Source organism: Lissotriton vulgaris, chromosome 3_1, assembly GCF_964263255.1.
Source record: "Lissotriton vulgaris chromosome 3_1, aLisVul1.2, whole genome shotgun sequence".
NCBI classification, from domain to species: domain Eukaryota; kingdom Metazoa; phylum Chordata; class Amphibia; order Caudata; family Salamandridae; genus Lissotriton; species Lissotriton vulgaris.
In genome coordinates, this window is record NC_141689.1 from 1,359,868,407 (window position 1) to 1,359,891,279 (window position 22,873).

Below are 22,873 nucleotides of genomic sequence, written 5' to 3' on the forward strand. Positions count from 1 at the left end.
TGAAGCAGCTGTTTTACCACATATAACCCCTTGAATACCAAGTGAAAGGACACCACACAGGTTGTTATGAAAATAAACAAGTATTTATTAACTAACATACACCTCTGAACTCTTTATGAGGTCAGAGGGTAAAGCACATGACAAACTCTTAGGAAAAATACTTTTAAGTTGCACGATTTACAATGGTGCCCTAGGGGCACGACAAACCATATACTAAGAAAGTGGAATGTGATAGTCAATCAAAGGAATGGAGCTGTCCAGAGGTTGTAGGATCGCTGGGACCACGCTATACTAACTTGAGGTAAGTACTAGGAGGCCCACGGAACGCGTGTGCAGAGTGTGAACTCACACGCGAGATGCGTACAAACGTCTATGCACTGTACAGTTTTAAGAAAAGGTGAGTACGGACGACCCTGACTAGATAGGACAAAAACGACTGTGGAACTGGACACTAGGAGAGTCAAGCTACCCTTGAGCACCGAGATGCTCATGTTACCTCACCCACAGGCTGCGGGTGCATAGGTGCCAAGTCGTGTCGGGTTCCGGCGTTGAAGTCTATGGAGACTGGAGGAAAAGATGCTGCAGGCGGTCAGGAGGAAGATGTCCGGTGTGATCCAAGGGTGGATCAGTGAAGAGAAGAACCTGAAAGCAGAGGGGACAATGTTCAAAGTCACTAGCCAGTGACTGGAGTGGAACCAGGAGTGGAACCAGATGTCGTCGTCGCAATCAGGTGAAGGTGGACGCTTGTCTCTGCAGCCACGTGGACCAGGTGGTGTCTTCGACGACAAGGATGGAGGCACGAGCTGTCCCACGCAGGCTCTCGCTGTCGGCAGTGTCATCTCCGGATTCGGGTTCAACAGGCCTTCGCAAAGGCAACCCACACGGTGAGTGGAAACGGCGTCTGGAGTGGACCAGAAGGGTCCGGGGTGCTCCTCTTTTGGCAGGGAGCAAGGGCCAGTCTGGAGCTACCAGACCAGCAGTGAAGTTGTCGGAGTTCGTCGTCTAGGAGGTCACCAGCCAGCCGGCAAGTGACCAGACAACGCGTCGAGCAGCAAACAGGCATAAGGGCCCCACGCAGGTCTCGTGGATGCTGGAGGGCTGGTCTTCGGTGCAGGAGCTGCTCGGGGTCGGGGCTTCTCAGTCCCCAAAGCACTTGGACGAGGATGCCTCTGAAGTCGCGCTGGAGCGAAGTGCTGCTTCTTTCAAGATGTCCCACGTGTCTCGTCGCACCCACGGGTCTCAGTTGTGCTGCAGATGTGGGTAGAGGTCGGAGAGGTCTGGGAATCCGGGTCTCGTCGGGCTCTGAAGTCTGGATCCTTGCAGGAAGACGACAAAGGGAAGCCGCTGTACGCTGATGGTGCCTGCTTGTGCAGGGTGGACACTCCTTGCCCACAAGGGAGATTTCTTCAGTCTTCTGTGGAGCAGAACGTCGAAGTCCAGAGTTTCTTCTTGTAAAGTTGATCAGGATAATCTAATTTGGAATGGGACCTGCTCCTACCTTTATCCGGCTAAAGGGGGGCTGCACTACGACTAGGTCCCTCCGCTGGGTGGGACCAGGAAGGGGGGTGGTTACACCCCCTTTCCTTTGTCCGGTCTTGTGCCAGCTCCGGGGCTGGGGTGCCCCAGGAACTGGTTTAGACCGGTGTATGCACAGGGACACCTTGTGTGCCCCAGGCATGTCTCATTCCTTTCAGCCCTGTCCTACCTAATACACAAAATCCTGTCTGGGGTGGTGCTAGCACCTCCCAAGGCAGGAAACCCTTTGTCCAAGCCTCCCTCGCTGGAAGGACTCCCAGCAGCAGGAGGTCAGACTTGTGTCTGTGGTGGCAGCATCCATTTTGTGATGCTGAGGCTCGAGTTAACTTTAACCGGGGTTCACAGTTACATACATGTTGTGTCCCTCTAGAAGGGTGGAATGCTACCTCCGTCGCCAGAATTGGCGAGGGGGTGGTATTCCAATTCGTATGACACCTTACTCGACATGTTTTGATAATGCTATACCAAAGTTAGCATTTAACCGCGAGGATTATAATGCACCTAAGAGTATATGGTATAGCGTTATCATGGAACAGCTATTAGGACTTGGTTCCGCAAGCTGCAAACGGGCTCAGCTCATGCCAGAGCACCATCTCACATAATTCCAAGCACTCTGCCTTCAGGATTGATAAGGTCTTCCATAGGAGTGACTGATAGGAATATATGTGTCCATTTTAGGTTTAGATATAGGGAACTATATCTAAAGCAAAGGGTGATTACACCACCTTGCTCCAGCTGACTGCTCAGCCAGTTGTGTCAGATTTGGATGGCCAGCCAGGGGTGGCATAATACATGCTGCAGCCCCTGGTAGGCTCTGGGTGCACCTATGCCCTGGGTACCTAAGGTACACTGTACAGGGGCTGATAATGTGACTCGATATCCAATTAGATATGTACCGAGAGTACATGGAATCCATTTTACAGAGAGAGCAGTGGGCCTGGGGTCCTGAATAGCAGGGCCCCAGGTCAACTAAGTCGAAAAACCAGCAAAACACCAGGCAAAAAGTTGGGGGCAACCATAGTCAGATATCCACCTTCCTACAAGGACCTCTTGGTGGCAGCACCGCAGGATTCTGATACGGGACCAAGGGGCCCAAAGGAGCACCGGCGGGAGCCAGAGGCCTAAACAGGTGGTCCATGGCAGCAAGAAACTCTTGCACCTGTGCGGGAGTCGCCGACGGACCCGAGTAAGGTGGGTAGCACGCGGGACTCCCAGGCTCCGAAGATGCCGCGAGGCGGAACCCCGGTCTCCTTCGACCGCATCCGAGGACCGACGGGGGGGGGGGGGGGGACGTCTGAAAGCGACAACACTTCTTCGACTTCTTTTTGTGTCATTGCTTACCCGAATCCGAGGGTGAACACTTGGAGCCCGAGGAGCGGTGATGGTGCCCCTGCGAGCGTTCACGAGAGCACACCCTGGACTGCGACCGGCACTGGGACGAGTGCCGAACTTCAAGCAACTTTCCGCGCAGCTCCCTCAAGGCTTTCGGGGCCATGGCCCGACAGTCCATACAGGACCGGGAGTCGTGGTTGCGCTCCAGGCTGTAGAGACAAACGTTGTGAGGGTCCGCCACCAACATATTGCAACGGCAGGCCCCCCAGGATTTAAAACCGGGCATCCCTACGCACCAGAGAAGACCAACAAGAGACAAAAGTCCCAAAAAAGATAGTCAAAAGTGACTAAGAGTACGTGCTCTAACCTGATCTGCGCTTACTTGCGGGAAAAAGAAAGAACTGACGTCAGCGCGCATGGCTGGTGCCTAAGTAGTCTCTGTGACGTCATCTTGGCGCATACGACGCCAGCGACGGACGCGGAGCCGCACAACGCCACCCGCTGACGTGCAGGGGTACTGCTAGCAAAACTTGCCGGATCCAGTCTGACGCCTGGGGATATTCTAAGGTAAGGAATCTATTCTAAGGTAAAGAATCTATCACTAAGTGTCTCTTTCAGATACCTGCTTTCACTACAAATTGTAAGTGGGCAGATCTGCTTCACACATCCAAGAATGAAACTAAGCACTGGAATCAGAAATTGGGAGAGCACGGGAATGAGCTAAAGATCTGGATTCTGCAAAACTGTAGCTCATCTCTAGTGAAAACTGAAAATATAATTTCAGAGGGATGATGAAAGTACACATGGACTGTCTGAAATATTTTTAGAAGATGTACAATTACCTCTAACGTATGTATTGTTCTTTCACGTTCTTGCAATTGATTTTTCAAAGCCTGTACTTCAGGTGCGGAACCTTGGTTCTGTTTGGGATCTAATGTCCGGATAACCTACAAAACACAAAATTGTATTCAACATTAAACAAATATTCTATCAAGTAACAGATCTATCCAATAAAAATTACCCCAAAGTAACAATTTGCAGAAGTTCTAAAAATATAAATGTTAGCCATTACCCTCTGACTTTCTATAACATCCATGTAAATAAGTCACCCTTCAACCTAATATCTAGCATCAATGAAAGCAAACTCTACTTTATGCAAAAGTTAAAGCAAGCTAAATAGGTAGTATTTGGGGCAACCGTTCTTCGTAAAAATAGCATATTTAAGAATATGGATTGCAAACTTTATTTTGATGGTAACTTGCTGAAAAAAAGCCTAAAAAGCTGAAACCGTGATAATTCTTTAGGCATTAAGGTACAAATGCAAAACATTCTGTGTTGCTATACAACAGGACTTGTACTAACAAGCTACTTACCTCAAGCAACTTTTTCAGATGGATAATGGAACTTCCAACAGATTTACCATCTTTTCAAGTATCCCCAGAATGTAGTTTGCGTGCAGAAAATGCATTCTCTGCCATTGGCACTTGCAAGCCCTAAATTTACTGAATGAAAACTGCTGCACAGTCCTCAATACATGTGAGAACTAACTTTGACAAAGGAGGCAGTTACCACTTATGATACAAGTTCTGATTATGTCCGTGATACACAGGGGATAGGAGGGCAGAGCAAAAAAATAAATATACATTTAGGAAATACATTTAAAGAGAACACAAAGCAACATACTAACATGGTGATGCGTATTTGCAGGAATGTAGAAGATTCAGCAGGTAAATCCAACAGGCTGCTATTAAACGTCTGCAAATGGATACCGTGCCTTTAAGAGTCTCCAGAGACCCCAGTATCCCATGATGCACAGCCAGAGGCAGTTACTTTCAGTTCTTTTTGAAGGCGTAGAGTAGCAATGCCTGCTGAGTCCTGAGTACATCTGTTTCTGCCACCGGAGAGGCGGGCGGGTTGCTTATGACTATCACAGAAATACCCCTACAAGAGAACTGGAGTTACAGGTAAGAAACTATTCCTTCTCTTGTAGGGGATTTCCGTGTATAGTCATAATCATGTGAATAGACTAGCAAGCTCATCCCAAAACAACTCCCCAGCAATGGAAGAAACAGAGAATAACCTCACTATTTTGCAAATAGATTCCGAAGTGAAGCCTGTCCAACCTGAGCATCTGCCCTAGCATCAGTCTCTAGGCAGTAGAGCTTAGTAAATGTATGGACTCACTTCTAAGTGGCAGCCTTACAGGCTTCCGAAACAGGTACGTTACGAAGTAAAGCAGCTGTAGCTGCTTTACCTTTGGTAGAGGGCGACCTAGGCTTATTAACAAGAGTATTGTTTGCTTTCTGGTAACAACTGAATACAGGAAACAATCCACCTAGAAATAGATTGTTTGGAGGTAGCTAGACCAGTCTGGACCGTGCCATAGTTTACAAATAACTGGTCTGATCTACGAATATCCTTCGTCTTGACCAAATAGAACTTCAAGAGCCTCCTGACATCAAGGGAATGAAGCAACCTCTCAGCAGGAGAAGAGTTATTCTGAAAAAATGCAGGCAATGTAATAGTTTGGTTCACATGAAACTCTGAAACTACTTTAGGGAGGAACTTAGGCTGAGTCCTCATAACTACCTTAGAGGAATGAAAAACTGTATATGGATCTTTACAACAGAGGGCCTGAAGTTCGCTAACCCTGCAGGCAGAAGGAAAGCCGTCTTCCAAGACAGATGCTGAAGAGAAGCCCTATAAATGGTTCAAACGGTTCACTCATCAATCAAGAAAGAACCACATTGAGCTCACAAGGAGGGGAAGTACGTCTAATTGGAGGAAACACTTTATTTAATCCTTCAAGAAAATCTCTGATGAATGGGATTTAAAAAAAGGAAGTTTGCGAAGGACATTTCCTATAAGCAGTTAAAGCTGCCAGCTGAACTTTAATCGAATGAAACTGAAGGCCAGATTGAGCTAAGTGTAGCAGGTAAGGAAAGATGAAATCTTCCTTGCAGGAGGTAGGATCCACTTTCTTAGACACACACCAGATGCACAATCTCTTCCATTTATATGCATAGGAAGTACGTGTAGATGGCCGTTTGGTCTCCTTCAAAATCTCCATGCAGTCCTAAGGAAGATTCAAATGTCCGTACTGTACACACTCAGGAGCCATGCCGCCAAATTCAACGATGAGAGGTTGGGGTGCACCATCTGTCCGCCGAACTTCGTTAGAAGGTCTGGCCGGCATGGAAGATGGAGATGTGGCAGGAGAGACCGGTGGAGTAGGTCTGCGAACCACCACTGACATGGCCACTACAGAATAATGAGGATCATCTTGGCTCGCAATAGCGAGAGCTTGATCAGTACTGTCGGGATCAGGGGAATTGGAGGAAAAGCATACAGAAAGCCGCCTGACCAGTTGATCCACAGTGCATTCCCCAGAGTCCCTGGTTAGTAAAACCTGGAGGCGAAGAAGCGGCATTTGCTGTTTTCCGCGGTAGCAAACAGGTTGACCTCTAGAGTACCCCATCTTCCGAAGATGTCTGGCACTCTACTATGTGAATGTAGCTATGTTTGTTCCACAGATTCGGCACACTGAGTAGGGTGGGAATGGGGACGGGGGGGGATTGGGTGGGAGTTTTGTTTATGGTCTTTATTCATACAATCTCATTGCCTCACTATAGGGGACGTTTGCAGCTCAGGCACTGAACCTTTTCATGTCGAATACAATTGGCCATCCATTTGCTTCACAGAATCTATGTACTTATCGGTTCTAGTGGCCTCTCCTATCTGATATGCCTCCTTCATGCTGTAATGTTTATTTCTACTCTTGAAAACAATAAAAGAAATTTAAAAAAAAAAAAAAAAGGACAGCAGAAGGTAGGTACATGCCAAAGACATCGAGTTAAGTTGCAAAAATTCTAAAACTGAAGCAAAATTTGAAGGAAATACCAAAAAGGGTAGAGCTCAATGCTCCAGGGTCCTGCTAGCAGGAGCTGGAAAAAAGAACTGAAAGTAACTGCCTCTGGCTGTGCATCATGGCATACCCGGGGTCTCTGGAGACTCTTAAAGGCACGGTATCCATTTGCAGACACATAATGGTAGCCTATGGGGGCTTCTCTGTCCAACCCTTGAATCTCTATCATGGAAAAAGGAGTTTTGTGAAGGGGAGTTTTCTATGTGTTGAAACTCAGTAAAATTACTAAATTTAAAAGTTAACTGGCTATCTTTTTTTTTTTTTTTTTTGCGTAAGACCTTTATTAACATAAAGTAGAATACACAGCATGAGCCCACAACCCTGAGGCCGGCTCGCCACTGCACCTTGTTAGATCAGTACAATCAGAAATTAATATGCAGAGTCATCTGTTAACGGTAGATAGAACCATCCGGTATTTTCCAGTCAGGGCACGCATTGTACAATCAACATGAGTCTTACATTTTGTGATTTTATCAACCAAACTCTAACTTCCCCAACTTAAGACCTGCTATTGCCTTCAGTTACATCCTATACAGTGAGCTAAGCAGTGTTCCATAATTCCCTCTAAATAGTCTTCAGGGGCCATAACCACACGACACTCACTCACCTCACGGCGTCACCCGCACATCAACTAATCCTCCCCATTCTCCTGTAAGGAGTTCAAATAGTCTGTCAAAAAGCACCATACATCCTTGGGCTTAGATTTAGCAGGTAAGTCCTCTTCATACGTTTGTAGGTTATCCCTACAAGTAGACATGCTATGCATCCACATCTTTACAGTCGGTACCTTACGGCTGTGCCAACATTGTGCCACCTGTCTTTTGGCCAACAGCAGTGCGATAGCACAGAATTTGCGCTTCAGCGCTCTGAGTTGGGGTATAATACCGAGCAGACAGACCTGTGGTGTGCAGTGCACCTCGTCATCCAACATGCTCGACAACGCGGTTGTGACCTCCTCCCAGTAACTCGCCACACGCTCGCACTTCCATGCCAAATGTACAAAGTCTGCCCCATCCCTGTTGCAGCGCTTACATTTGTCTTCCTCTTGAAGCCCATATCTGCGCATTTTCACCGGTGTGTAATAGCTTTGGTGGATGAACTTGAAATGAATAATCCTCAGATTCCCGTTTGGTGTAAGTATCTGAGTCAGTGCGCATGAACTGTACCATTCCACCTCCGTCAGTGGAGCCTCCAGTAGTGTATCCCATCTTTCTTTGGCTTTAAGTGTGTGGCCTGCTATGTCCGATTGTGCAGCAGAGTAAAGTTTGGATACCAAATGAGACAGATCGCTCGTGGTGATCAGCATCTGTAATGGCGCTAGCGTTTCCGGCTCCTCTGGGAATGAAGGGTAATGTCCCTTCAATGCCCTAGTCAATCTGTAATATGAGAAGCGGAACATAAGAGTCTGATTTTGTATGTAATCTAGTTTATCAAGTTCTATAAATGTGCCCCCCTGAAATACGTCGCTCATTTTGTCGATCCCGGCTCTGGACAGTAGTGACATCCCCACTTTCTCGCTAGTGACTGATAAGGCCTGATGGTGCTGTAATGGCATGTTCGGTGCATATAATGGGGTCTTGTGGGCCAATTGTCCTAGTTTATTCCATGCCTTGATCGTGGTGTCTACCGTGTTGATGTCTTTTGAATGAAGCGGGGGTCTAGTGTGTGTCAATATCGCCGATAGTGGGACCGGATGGGCATCCCCTTCCTCAATGGCCACGTGTGTAATGTAGGGGACTTCGTGATACCAGTACGCTGCGTACTGAGCCTGGGCACAGAGATAATATAGGAGAAAATCGGGAACCCCGAAACCACCCTTTGCCACTGGGAGCGTTAGGGTCTGTAATTCAATGCGAGCCTGCTTACCCGCCCAGATCAAGGTTAGTACTAGTGATTTGATGCGCCGAAAGACCTCCCGTGTAGGCGTGATTGGGATGTTGTTGAAGAGATACAACAACTTAGGCAGGATGTTCATTTTGACGATCGCTATTCGATCAGCTATGGACAATGGCAAGTGTATCCAGCGATTGACCTTATCTTCCAGTTTGGCGATGACCACTCCGTAATTCGCACGTATGACTTCGTCTGGGTCCCTATGAAACATGACACCTAGATAGCGTATGGGGTCGCGCTGCCACTCTAGTGGATAATCTATTGCAAAGGAATCAGTGGAATCGGTGAGGGGTATTAGCGAGGATTTGGACCAGTTTATCGCCAACCCTGAGTGACCCCCAAAGCGGATGTACTCCCTAAGGAGCGGGTTTAAATGTGTTTCTGGATCGCGAACATAAAGCAACATGTCGTCCGCATAGAGCGATATGTGCAGTGGTCTGGACACAAATTGCAACGCCGATTCCCTGTAATTTTGACGCACTATGCACGCTAGTGGTTCCAACGCTAGCGCGAAGAGCAGGGGTGACAGGGGGCAGCCTTGTCTCGTTCCCCGACCAATGTCGAATGGCGCCGAAACGTACCCATTTATCCGGACCCTCGCACACGGTTTGGTATACAACAAGGAGATCCACTGAACAAATCTTTTAGGAAAACCCATCCTATTGAGGACGGTCAACATGTATCTCCATTCTATTGAATCAAACGCTTTGGCGGCGTCGAGTAGTACAGCCACTGCTTTAACCGAGGGTTTTAGATAGTGCGCCAGAGCAAACAGGGACCTTGTGTTATGTGAGGTGGATCTCGTGGGGACAAACCCTGCTTGGTCCGGGAGCACTAAGCGAGTCATCAGGGGGGACAATCTGACAGCTAGCAACTTTGCAAGTATTTTTGAGTCCACATTTATTAGGGATAGGGGCCTGTAGGAGTCACAGTAGTCCGGGTCTTTAGCCGGTTTGAGGAGCGCAATGATCATAGCTTCACGCAGAGTGGGGGGGAGCAGTGAACCTTCAAAGGAGGTGCCGTACATGTCCACCAAATATGGGGCAATGATATCGACAAATTTTTTGTAAAATTCGGACGTGTATCCATCCGGACCCGGCGCTTTACCGTTTGGGAGCGATGCAATCACTTCAGTGACCTCCTCTACCGTGATCGGCCGAGCCAGATATTCCCGATGGGCATCTGACAGCCAGCCAATCGCCACATCATGGAGGTATTCGTAAGTTTCCTCCGCTGTAGCCGTTGGCTGAGATTGGTATAGTGTGCAGTAGGAGTCCGCAAAACATTTGACTATGTCCGCCGAATGTGTGTGAACTACACCCGCCTCAGATTTGACCCGAAGGATCGCCGAATGCCCCCGCCCTTCACAAATTTTCCGCGCCAGTACTCGCCCTGGCCTACCCCCTTCACCAAAAGCCCTTGCGGAGTGTTTGCGGTCTAGATATTTGATTTCTGACGTTAGGAAGTCGGCATGTTCTGTGTGTAAGTCTCGTAGTTGGGATAATAGCTGTATGTCCCGTGTATTTTCATATTGCAGTTCCAAATCCCTCATCTGACTTTCGCAGCGGCGGATCTGGCTCCTAATGTCTTTGAGTACACCTATGGTGGTGCTAATGCAGACGCCCCTTATCGTGGCCTTAAAGGCTTCCCAGAGTAGACATGGGTCGCCCGTAGTGTGAGAGTTATTAGTGAAGTAGTCCTTGATCGCCTTAATCAGGGTGTCAACATATACGGGGTCTGTGAGGGCCTGGGAGTTAAAACGCCAGTGAAAGGGGGGAGGTGTGTAGTGCGGAATGTCTAGCTGCAATACTACCGGATTGTGGTCCGACAATGTGCGTGGAAGCACCTTTACCGTACGAGCCCATAGTGCAATATCCCTGGACCCTAGCCAATAGTCCAGTCTGGACCAACTATTGTGCGATGCTGTAATGTGAGTAGCGCCTGGCTCGTCGGTATGTTGTAGTCTCCAGATATCCGCTAACGCTAGATCGCTCATCATGTGGTCTATCATAAGCCTCGCCTGCTTGTGTTGTTCCACTGATTGGGAAGATCGATCCAGCCCGTCCCGTAGTGTTACGTTCCAGTCCCCCCCACATAAAATGTGTGTGCCAGTGTGGTCCTGTAAGTGTCCCCAGATTTCCCGATAAAAGTCAGGTGCGTCGATGTTCGGGCCATATATGTTGAGGAGTGTAATGTGTTGCCCCCTGAGCTTGCCGGACACCAGCACGTATCTACCAGCTGGGTCTTGAGTCACATGTCTCTCTTCGAAGTGTACCCCTTTCTTGACCAAGATGATCACCCCCCGGGAATAGGAGGAATATGAGGCTCTGTAGGACGATCCCGCCCATCTCGACCCCAATGTAGCGTGAGTATGCGGAGCCAAGTGCGATTCCTGCAGGAATGCAATGTCAATATTCCACCTGGTGAGACTGGCAAACACTTGCCTAATTTTCTGTGGGCGTGAGAACCCTCGTATATTCCACGTAAGGACGTTTAGTCCGTACCTGCTACCAGCATTGGAACCTGGCGTACCCATTTAACACAGTACCATTCAATCCTAAGCACGCAAGCAATCCGCCCCCATCCCGACCCCATCCAGCTCCATGAACACCACCTGCAGACACAAGCCCCAGCAGGGCTAACACGTAACATGCACTGGTTTGCAATACCTTCGGTCTTAGTAAACAGTTAAACATCCCTCCTCCCCAGATCCCTCCCACTCCAGCAACCCCAACCTGCCGAAGCCTCACCCTCTCAGAGCACAACTCCCTCAACAGTGTAACCAACAACTTGGTGCTCATGGCAAAACTCGTGTAGGGTTGTACCCTCATGGAGGACCGCTAGTGGCGCAGCACGTCACCCGACAGACAGGTGCAGGCGACATTAACATGAATCTAACTGAAACGCAAAGTATGTGTCCATTAATCCACATGCCCACATTCCCAGTACCACCCCTGCGTTGGATGTAGGCAATGATGCCGCCCTAGAGAAAACAGAACCCCCTTCCATAATGTACAGACGTGCAGGGGAGGGGCCAATCCCACTCAAAGCAGTGTGTCTCTGTCCCCGCACTTAATTATTGCCCGGCCCCACCCAACCTGGACCTCAGCCGCCAGTGCGGTCGAGACGCCTCCAGTAGTGCACATCTCTCGACGTGGGACGAAGCACAATGGCCACTAGTCTGCTACGTTATAGGCTGTTCCCCTTCCAGTTCTGAGGGCTTGTGAGCACAGAGTACACATAAGGACCCGATCCAGTGCCCCAACGTGCGGTAGGAGCAGGCGCTTCATGGCCGTTGGTTCTGAGCTCCCATGAGGGAGGTCTGGTAGTGTAGTTCGAACATGAGTGCCTGCGACAGGTCAGGGCAGGATAGGGCTCTAGTCACAGTTAGTTCAGCCGCTCCCCACCCTTTCACCGCCCAATGCACAAATCAAAAATAAAACGCCAGCAGCTCACCTCAAGCAGATGTTCATCAACAAACCTTATATAGATAGCCGAAAGTGACAATGTGGCAGAACCTCGTGGCAGTTTGTGCAGAATTCTCCACCGCTCTGCAAAGTTTGAGTGGTCTAGGCGCCTCAGTCCGATTCTCTGTTCTGGTCTCGTCGGGCTTCCGATCTCGCCTCTTGCTGTATTTTCTTGACAAGTTCGAGGGCCGCCTTAGGTGTCGGTAGCACTATCGTCTGCTCCTTCCACACCACTCGCAGCCGGGCAGGATACAACATGGAATATCCAACGTTTAATTCTCGCAACTTGGCCTTGACCGCAGTGTATTCCCTGCGTGCTTGCTGCACAGCGACCGTGTGATCGGGGTAAAATTCCAGAGTGTTGCCCTGGTGAACGATTTTGCCCTTCTCCCTTGCAAGCCTTAGGATCACGTCTCTGTCCCTGTAATTTAGGATCCTCGCAACTATCGGCCGGGGCGTGGCACCTGGAGGCGGTTTGGGGCCTAGCGATCTATGGGCCCGTTTCACAATGAAGATCTGCGATAAGGCTTCCGGTCCAAAGATATCCCTGCAGAGCCCTTCAACATACTATTCCATGCGGCCCGTGTTGGTGGATTCTGGCAGGCCCGCTATTCGCACGTTATTGCGCCTCGAGCGCGCTTCCAAATCCTCCTCCTTTGCTTTTATTACCTCCAGGATGCGCTCCATTCCCGCGCATTTTGAGGTGGATGTGTGCGCCTCATCCTCGACCGCAGAGATCCTAGTTTCGGCTTCATCCAGTCGTTCTCCGTGCTGTTCTTGTCGGGCAGCCATGCCATCCATCCTGCACGTTAGATTGTCCAACTTCCCGTTGATGTCCTGAAGATTTGTTTGGATCGCCAGTAGTATCTTCTCCATGTTGGTAGACGGTGGCGAGGCCGAAGACCCGCCAGCCTCCGCTGCGTCATCCACCGGCTTAGACCCCTTCCTATTTTCAAAGGAGAGTTTTGGCTGCTGTTTGTCAGGCTTGTCCATGGTGGCGGGCGGTGAAGGCGCCTTACTCAGCTGGGGTCTAGCCGCCCTCGTCACTCTGGTCGACGTCGCCGTGTTTCCGTCTTGGTGGCAGGCAGTAGATGTACTCAATGGCTAGGTCGTTCCCAAGGTGGCCTTCTCCTGTTGTAGTAGCCCTGCAGTGTTATGGAAGCGATGTATACCTGCCAGTACCGCAACGTTGAGGGTCGAGAGTGATGGTTGCGTACGTGCCTGTGCATATAGGGCGCCCTGTTGTTAATCCATCCGGGGCCACTGCCCCCTGTGCGTGTGGTTCGCTGCCCCCGAAGTCTGTCCTCCCTCCAGTCTCCTGCTCCTTGGTCTGCAAGTCGGCGGACGCCAGAAGGCCCCCAATGTGCTGTGCCCAGATGCTATGCGCGCTGTAGTGTGCCCAGATCCTCTATGCGCCGGTCCGCCGTTGGGTCCGCCGTTGGGGCGCCTCGTTATTCGAGCAGGGGTCCGACGGCGTTAGGCCGCCGATATCGCCACTTCTGGAGGGGGTGCCGCCATCTTGTCAGGCAAAACAGGCGGTGTGGTGGCGGACTCCGCCGCTAGCGCTCAGGTATGCAGCGTTTTGTTCACGCTCTCCGGCCCTGGTGGTCCGCGTGAAAGGATGGGCGCTGATGTTGGGGTTAAGCGGCTCTCCCGCTCACGCTCGTGCTCTGCTCGCAACGTACCTCCAGGCGGCCGCCGGCCATGTTGTCAGGCAGTCCGATGCAGGTCACCGCGACCTCGGTTTTTCTCCGCGATGAAGGGGAAGCGGCCGCCTCCGCACACATCCAACTGTGCTCCACATCATCCCACACTAGAACGTGGTCTTGCAGGGTGGTTTGGTGGGGTTTTAGTGGCAATGAATCACATCGTGTGATATCGCCCGGCGGAGCTGCAGTTCAAGCAGCCATTCCGCTGTGCGCCCCCTAGCGCCTCCTACTGGCTATCTTTTTTCACTTCAAGATGAAGTAATGGCCAGTGTAGCCTAGTTAGTTAGGCTGAATTATTGTCTTTTTATCTCTTAAGTGTCTATGCAGGCCTTCCTGAAGAAAGGCAGAAGGTGACAACTTAAAATTATATATCTAATGAAGTGCTCCGGGGTCCACGCACATGGGTGGGACTATTCGCATGATTATGACTATACACGGAAATCCCCTACAAGGGAACAGATGGATTCCTCGAGAGAGCTGTGGATAAGAACTATCAATAGGGACCTATGGTTGTGGTTAGGAAGGATCTCCCCCTTAGTACAAATTAGCTTTCAGTCACCATAACTCCAAGTTCAGCAATAATGGTCTTGCATGAGGCTAACTGTCTTTCTCTAGCCACACCTCCATTGGTGGGAGTAAATGGTCCTCCCACTGCTTGCTGTACAGGAAGAAGACCTGTACTGCTAGTGAAATAAGCATGCCAGCGACAAGAGACCAATAGCTCTAGCTAACACCCTACAATGCATAAACGTTTCCAACCATTCACCTGCTTACAGTCCGGCAATCTTCATGTAATGTAATGAAAGAGCATGTACAGGAGGTGCACATGAAAACCACCAAAGGCCACCCTTGAATTACTTCAGCCGTCGCTAAATCATAATCCCATAGGGATAAGTAGAGGTGGGGGAATTTCACCTGTGAGTATGTGTTCAAGTCATAGGCACAATCTAAATCTGCAAATTAAAAAAATAAATAAATAAAAGACTTGGAACCCACAGTGTGAAGAAGATGATAAACTAAAAAAACTGGAACATTGTTGTAATAAGCAGTCCCTTACACATACCCTTGCAAACATCAGCTGTGAGATTACAGAGCAGTGAGGGTACATTTCTTAGCTTTCATAGGAGAGTCAGGTGCCCGCTGTGTAAGGATACATTCATCCAAGATCATCATATAAATAAAGTAAGAGTGAGGTAAAGAAGCATGTTTGTTACTTTACAATACTGGCCTACTTTGTAGGTTGAAGCAGCAAAACAGTCAGAATGGTGTGGCTCTGGCTTTTCAAATTCCAGAAGGTTCCTCTCCACCTAGCCACTGACACAAAGGACTTTGTAACTCATCTCATCCTTTGCGTTCGGTTTCTGATCTGCAACAGGATCAGATGAGAGTTAAAGAATGGAAAGAGCACAATCTTGTGAGTGGGATGCCCTTCACTTTATAATAATCATCTTGCTTCAGTATTTCCTGTTGCCACTGGAGTGAAAGCTTTACTGGGATCACAAATGTACAACAGGCGCATGGCTTGAAAAACACACAACAGATACCAATAGAGATAGAATCTGAGTAGTCACTGGACACTATGACCACCAACGTGTCAGTCGATGACTGCACTACTGGACTAAGTCATCAGAGATGTTGGTGGAGAGACAGGACTACGAGGGGAAGGGCTGCCCCAAAAAGTGGGTAAAGATATGGCAGTAATGGCAAATGTACAGATGACTATAGCCGGACAGCCACTGACCTTGGGTAGATGGAAGGAGACCACCGCTAGCATAGTGGCGATTGGAAAATTGAACTGGTGCTGGCAGGGGAAAAAGATGATGGTGAACCCATAAGAAACAAGTGGGTGTGACCTAAATGCTATGATGAATTGCTATTCTGTACTTTCAGTGTTCTTTAACTGTTATAAAACTAATAAAAAGTTTATTTTAAAAATTTCACTCAGAGAGGTATGTGGTATCTACAGAATGGATATATTGTCTGCAAGAAGCCTCCTCTATTCTTTCCAAAAAAGTGTGTGCGTCATTTGACTTATCAGCATTCAGAACATGTAAAATCAGCCACTGCCAAATACAACCCTGTGGGATTTCAAATGCAATGTAAAACTTATCATCATTTTGTTGAGGATTTGCAGCTGAGGCTACTTCTATGAAAATGGATCAGATGATGGTGGTTGCACCACAGTTGAGATGAATGGTTGTGTAAGACACTTGATCTCAAGTGCAATCCACCTTCCCTTTCTCCCTCCCTCCAGTTTTCTCGAGGACCAAGCCATCAAAAAATCCAACGCTTTTGCGGTACATGGACCCTGGTATTCAGGGATTCAGGCTCCCTGGGGTCTGTAATAAAGATATGCATGTTAAAAATAATTCATTGCAGCACACTTTCCTGTCAGAAGAGGTTCAAAAGGGCTGAAGTAGAACACAGATCCAAATCATATGCAGATCAAACTTGTGTATTTTCTTTAAAGGTCATGGCTTGTGTGCACTATAGTCAGTTTGTTTTTGAAGATTTATATAGCGCAAAATCAACCCTAAGGTATTGGAGCGCTTTACATGAGCACCAGTTGTATTACACAAGGACACATTCATTTTTTGGGAGGCACAGGGAGATTAAGTGATTGGCCCATAATCACAGGATGCCGAGCCGATGCCGAAGCTTGAACCAGGTTCGGCAGATCTACCCATAAGCCTACATCCTCTTCCTGTGATGACTCTTCCACTGAATAAAACAAAAGGCTTGGGACTAAATTCCAGAAATAAACACAGAAAACTGGTAATTACTTGGTCTAGACTCCAATCAGAGGGGAAAAAAAGACTTGCAAAACTGTCAGGATGTTTTGTTTTTCTGGTCTCCTGGAAGACAGGCACTAGCTTCTTTAAAGTTAAAGGGGTTCTTACTGGAGAGTGTTTCTAAGGAAATTAGTATTGAGATGCTACGTTTTGCTTTATACATCTTGCCAGTATAACAGATCCCCCTACATTTTGACAATTCTGTCTGGGAACCTGAGGAGGACAGATGACTGAAGGGTTCGGAGGTACACAGCAGCAAAGCCACCTACAAGCCATGTCGAAGTGTAGAGGTGGACTTCACCAGTGGCATATCCAGGAGTTCATAAGGGTTAGAAACACCAATAGCATTGGAACCCAAAGCTTCAATGGCCAAGGACCTTCAAGACAAGACCCTGTTTAAGACTGAAACTTAATGTGAACTTAAGATTGAATCTTTTGGGGTCACCCCTGAGTAGGTGGTGTTTGGGAGAAGCTGCCTCCAAGTTACTTGCTGTCTGTTGGGGGAGGTTCCTCACTTTACTCTTCTTGACAATTCACACAAGGGACTTAATAGACATATGGACCAAGAAGATATTCCACAACTTAAATGTTATTGGGATATCCTTTCCAGCGAAGAAGTAGAAGATGCTTCAGTGACTCTGTTGACACTGTCATACCCGGAAAACTTCAGAGCAGTAGAATGGAAAAAAACATCTTAAAAATGCACACTTATAGCTAGTAGTGTGGTTTAGTGAACTCTATGAATAAGTTGAATGAGCTAGCACACCCACTGCTGGAATACCACAAAGACAATAGGAAATACAAGTCTTTCTCTTCTAAACCCAGATCTCAAGATTACAGAGACGAGGCAAGGTGCTAAAGATCACCTTTATCAGAAGACACAAAGACTGAAGAATGAATGCCAAGTAGGTCTCAAAAGTTGCAGAACCACACAAACTACGTTTCTTCCTTGATATCAGAGTACATCGATACAAGTCGTCACATATGCTGAAGACACTCCGCTTCTGTTAACCTGGAAGAAACAGGAGCCACCTTCTTCACATGTCAAAATCTGTCTCACAGTAGTGCTTAATTGGCTCACTACTACCCAGCTTAAATGCAATGAGGATAAAACAGAGATTTTATTCTTCTGCGATTTTCCCCCTCTTTTCTGACACGACTTCTGGCTGGATGAGTCTCCCAGGCCCTCCGCTCGGGGCCTTCCGCTCAAGAACCTCGGGATTTTGTTCGACGAAAAGCTTAGTTTTAGCAGTCAAATTACCAAACTGACAGGAACATGCTTTGGCATACTTAAATTACTCAAAAATATTTCTGCCTCTTCTCCCCTTAGCAGCAAAAGAAATGGTCACATGAGCCCATATTGATTATGCCAATGCACTGTATGCCGACCTGCCTTGTTACCTACTGGATAAACTACAGGTGGTCCAAATTGCACCTGCTAGAATGCTAGTCAATCTCCCTAAGAGAACTAGTTTCAGGCAGCACCTGCGTAACTTGCAATGGCTATCCGTGAAAGCACAAGTCAAATTCAAAGCGCTGGTAACGGCTCATGCTGCTCTTTCCGCTTTCGGTCCAATCTATCTCAGGACGCGCTTCTAGTTTTATGCCCCTAGCAGGCATCTGCGCTCTTCCAATATGCTGAGGGCAAGCACCCCAAGATTCCGCCTTAAAAGGACAGGTGGCACGTCCCTGGCCTATACGGCTGCGGTGGCCTGAAACTCACTCCCATTTGACTTAAGCAGCCTGCAAATCAAATTTCAAATTTATTTATTATGTTTTGGCTCTCAAAGAGGGCCACAAACATATACATTACACAACAGTAAATACACAAAAGATAAAAAGTTAGGAGAACAAAATTCAATCCGCAATCAATATACATCAGCAAATCAATCAAGCGAGGCCGGACAGACAAAATATCTCCAGTTGTATTAATAAATAGCTAAAAATCCTTTAAAAAAGTTAAAAATGTAGGAACAGAACATTTCGTTCGGAGGGCAATAAAGTGCATGAAGAAAATCCTTTAAAGTGACAATGCTAAGGCGGAGACAAATTACTTTTAGCCAACGATTGCGCAAATTACGTAGCATAGGACAAATCAATAAAACATGCATACAGTCCTGGTTGTTCAGTTTACATAAATTGCACAAAGCAGAAGTGCCGTGCCATTTGGATAACAGTAGATTTAGTGGAATTAAATCATAGCGTAACAAAAACCAAAATCTACGTATCCCATGCGGTAGATTCCATAGGGCATAGGGTTGTGGCTGCTTCAACCTGTAGGAAGAGATGAGAGGTTCCACATTTCTTTTGTCACCAACTGACTTTTTATCAGAAAGGAAACAAAACTCCCACGAAGCCTCCTTAAGGACATGTTTTAACTGCGTGGGAGAGTAGGAGAATAGAACACTTTCATCAAGTTTAAGTATCTTTACAGCCCTTCTAAAGTTGCTTACGAGTTTAGAGAACTCTTTAAAACTGCCCAATAGTTCATTTTTGAGGAGAACTCGCAGGGTGCCATCTCTCGCTCTAGCCAAACTAGCCACCCATCTTATTAAGGCGCATAGGCCCTGGACCCAGGAACTCCTGAGTCCAAAGTCAAGCCTACAAGCGGCTAGTGGGCAGGCATTGTTTAGGGTCGAGAGGGATCTTAAGAGTTTCCCCTCAATCTTATGGCAGAAGTCCCAGTTTTTCAACTCTATTAATTCAATACCATACAAGATAGTTGCGGGGATTTTTGCTCTAAAAACTTCTAGAAGACTAGAAAAGTGCCTTTTCCCCGTTGCCTGGTATAGGGACTTTAGCCCATTGCCATGGGCAAGAGCTTTGCGAGAGCAGTGCTCTATATGGAGCTTCTCACTCATATTGGCCGAGAATATTTTTCCCAAAAAAGTATAGGAGGTTACGACCTCCAATCTATGCCCCCCAATAGCCCAACCGTAATTTATAGAGCGGCACTTCTTCTTACCAGCTATACACATCACTTTACTTTTAGTGATATTAATCTTCATGTAATGATCGCCAGCAAAGGCCTGTAGTGCCTGTAGCCGATTTGCAAGACCGATTGGAGTCAAGTCAAGAATAAGAACATCATCGGCATACATCAGGCAGGATATTGGAGTCCCTCCTATCATCGGGGCGATCCCCTCACTGGCAGACACGGCAGCAGGGAGGTCAGCCGTATATAAGGAGAACAAAAGGGGAGCCAATAAGCAGCCTTGTTTAAGGCCATTCCGAGATGGTATTTTGGCCGAGAGCCCCCTTTCGCCCCCCATTAAGACCCTGCACCAAGTCTCGGTATGCAGAGCCCGAACCAGTTCCAACAGGGGAATAGGGACACCAAGCGTCGCCAGTTTTCTCCACAGCGTTCCACGATCTACTTTGTCGAAGGCTGTGGAGAAATCAATAAAGGCGGCATATACCACTCCACCTCTCACCTGGACATATTTATCTGTGATCACCTGAAGGGCAGTAAGATTATCTAACGTACCATGTTCCCTTCGGAAACCGGTCTGTTCGAACGGCAAAATATTGCCGTCCTCGACCCAATCGGAAAGAGAACTAAGGAGGCATTTCGCAAAGACCTTTCCGATGGAGTCGAGGAGTGCAATCATGCGGTAATTACTAGGGCTGTCCCTTGTACCCTTCTTAAAGATGGGGACCAAGATACTTCCTCTCCAGGAAGCGGGAACAATTTTGGAGAGATGGCACGCCTTAAACAAGGGGTACAAAATTTTGCTCCAACTTAAGGGATCTTGTTTGAGGACCGTCATAGGGAGCTCGTCCGGTCCCATGGCCCCAGAGGGCCGCATATTTTTTATTGCCGTCTCGATTTCTTTCTCTGAGGGATAGAATATCAGGTCTTCAGGGGCAGCATATATGGAGTTATCAGTACCTGAAGTCCCGTTCCCTGCATAGAGCTCTCGGATATGAGAGGACCATACCTCTTCTGATATAGGAATGGGGATGGGGCTATGGCGAGTACCACATCCCTTCCCAATTATTGCCCAAAAGTCTTTAATATTACCATGTACAGCAGATTCCCTCAGTTTAATCCAAACTTCATCCTCCCTTTCCTTTTTGATTTTTTGCTTAAGTCTGCTTCTCTTTCTTTTTAACCTGGCAATTTCTTTCCCACGTTCCTGGACTCTTTCTAAATACTGTTCGCGAATTAGTTTATTTAATTCCCTATTCAGAGTACGCAATACATTGGGGACTACCTCTCCTTTCCTAGGGGGAACAGTTTTTTTTGCGTACAATAAAATCTTTTGCATGAATTCTTCAAAATAAACCAATTCGCTGCCATTCCACTCGTTTATTACCATTAGGGTGTCGGCCAAAAGGTCCTGCACCCCATTAATGGCGGCCGAGTTCCAGAAGCACCTTCCTGAAGAGACGTGGAAGGTAGTCTCGTTGCCATTAAGCGACCAAGACACCGTATTCAAAGGGTTTAAAGACATCGATAAAAACAATATACTATGCTCGCTGAGTGACGTAGGAATAATCTTAAGATCGCGAATATGGGGAAACAGGCCGTAGTCTGCAATAGCATAGTCCAAAATAGATGACCCAAAGGGGGATTTATGAGTATAATTAGCGGGGACGTCAGATGGGAATCTTCCATTTAAAATAATACCATCCCCTGTCTCTAGTTCTTTTAACAAAATCTTCCCTCTTTTATTTGTCACCAGGTTCTCAGGAAAAAGCGTCTGGGGAATAAAATGTACCTCTTCCTTAACTTTATTCCTGAAGAGTTTTAGACTAGCGTTAGAAATTTTGCAATTCAGATCACCTACAAGCAAAATTAGTGGGGAAGATGGGGAGTTTTTTATCTGTTCAATATATCGGAGAACCTGCTGCAGACTGGCATTAAAACACTCCTCAGGGGGTATATACACATTAAAAATTACCATAGGATATTTTTTACCATTATGGAACAGATTTTCAAGGGTTATTGTGTGGAAAAGTCTACTAGGATCAATATAATGGGAGAATCTCCATTGCAATTTGTTTGACAGTAAGCAGGCAATCCCCCCCTTAGCATGCCCTTTCTTAGAGGGCGCAGCTGGTACTTCCAGGACATAAAAATCTTTTGATGGTGTTAGCATATCAATGCACCATGTTTCCTGAATGCACAATACATCCGCACCCAAAGAGGATAAAAAGGCAAGTTTCTCTGGGCAGCTGTGAAATCCAGCCGCATTCCAGGAAATTATTTTTAATGCGGGGTTAAAGATGGTGAAACAATTTGGGGTTATCCTTTGTTTTAGTTGATAATGCACTATGGAGCCAATTCCACCGGTTATTTTCGTCTATAAGTGGAGAATTCTCAATTAGTGGAAGTGGCTTCACGTGTGAAACTGAGTGTTTTCCCCTAGAGACCCAGATTTTTAGGTCTCTAAGGGGAGAGGTTACCCCGTTTTGCTCACCACCCCCAAGCACCTGGTTATAAAAAAGATTTGACTTGCCTGGGTTGTCAATAGGGAGAATGTCAATACCTAAGCGCTGAAAGTTTTCGGCTTGTTCTAGTATCAAGTTTACTATAATGGGCGAATAAAATTTCACCCGTATACTCAATACCCTACTTCCACCCGACAGAGACACCAATTCTATGTCTCTAGATTGAATATGGTAGAGACTTTCAACCTCACTAAAACGTTTGAGAAGCCAAGCTCTATTTAACAAAAGGTCAGTATCAAATAAAGGAACAAAATCTAACACACGCACATCCACCGGGGCCTTAGTAATATTTACAGGTCGGGCCGGAGGACAGTAATTTTCAGACTCTAATGGTGCAGCGAAGGGGGGGGCCAAGGGGTTAAGGGCCCCACATGGATAAGAAATTGGCACTCCTGATGCGCTCCGTGGAGGAGAGCATAGGCGAGAGCCCCCTGCTTGCGGTGTATCTTCCTGGGTAAACAGACTACGTTGTTCATTTTCCCCCTTAACAGAGGTTAAAGTAGTTAAGTTCAAATCAATGTCCACCTTTAAGGAAGTAGAAGAGGGTTCCACAATGATTTCATCATTCTCCCTTGACGCTGTAATATTTTGGAAAATAATCCTCCGCTGCTTTTTCTTTCTGTATTTACGGATTGGTTTCCTCTTGTTACCTTTATTAATTTTTTGTTTACCATTTTTTCCCCTTTCTTCTTTTACCTCCGGTTTGTCGTCCAGGGATTCTTTTCCGCTCTCAGGCACAAAAATAGGAAATAACTCCTGGAC

The 22,873-nt window shown here is 47.2% G+C and overlaps 1 protein-coding gene across 3 annotated transcripts in view; it reads right to left on the minus strand.

Moving 5' to 3' along the window:
• HOOK3 (hook microtubule tethering protein 3) overlaps positions 1 to 22,873 on the minus strand; it is a 1,217,139-nt gene that overhangs the window by 92,912 nt on the left and 1,101,354 nt on the right. For all 3 annotated transcript variants that reach the window (XM_086961833.1, XM_086961832.1, XM_086961834.1), the window contains one exon: positions 3,711 to 3,815. In XM_086961833.1, coding sequence (XP_086817959.1) covers positions 3,711 to 3,815 — 105 coding nt within the window. The remainder of the gene's footprint in view (positions 1 to 3,710; positions 3,816 to 22,873) is intronic.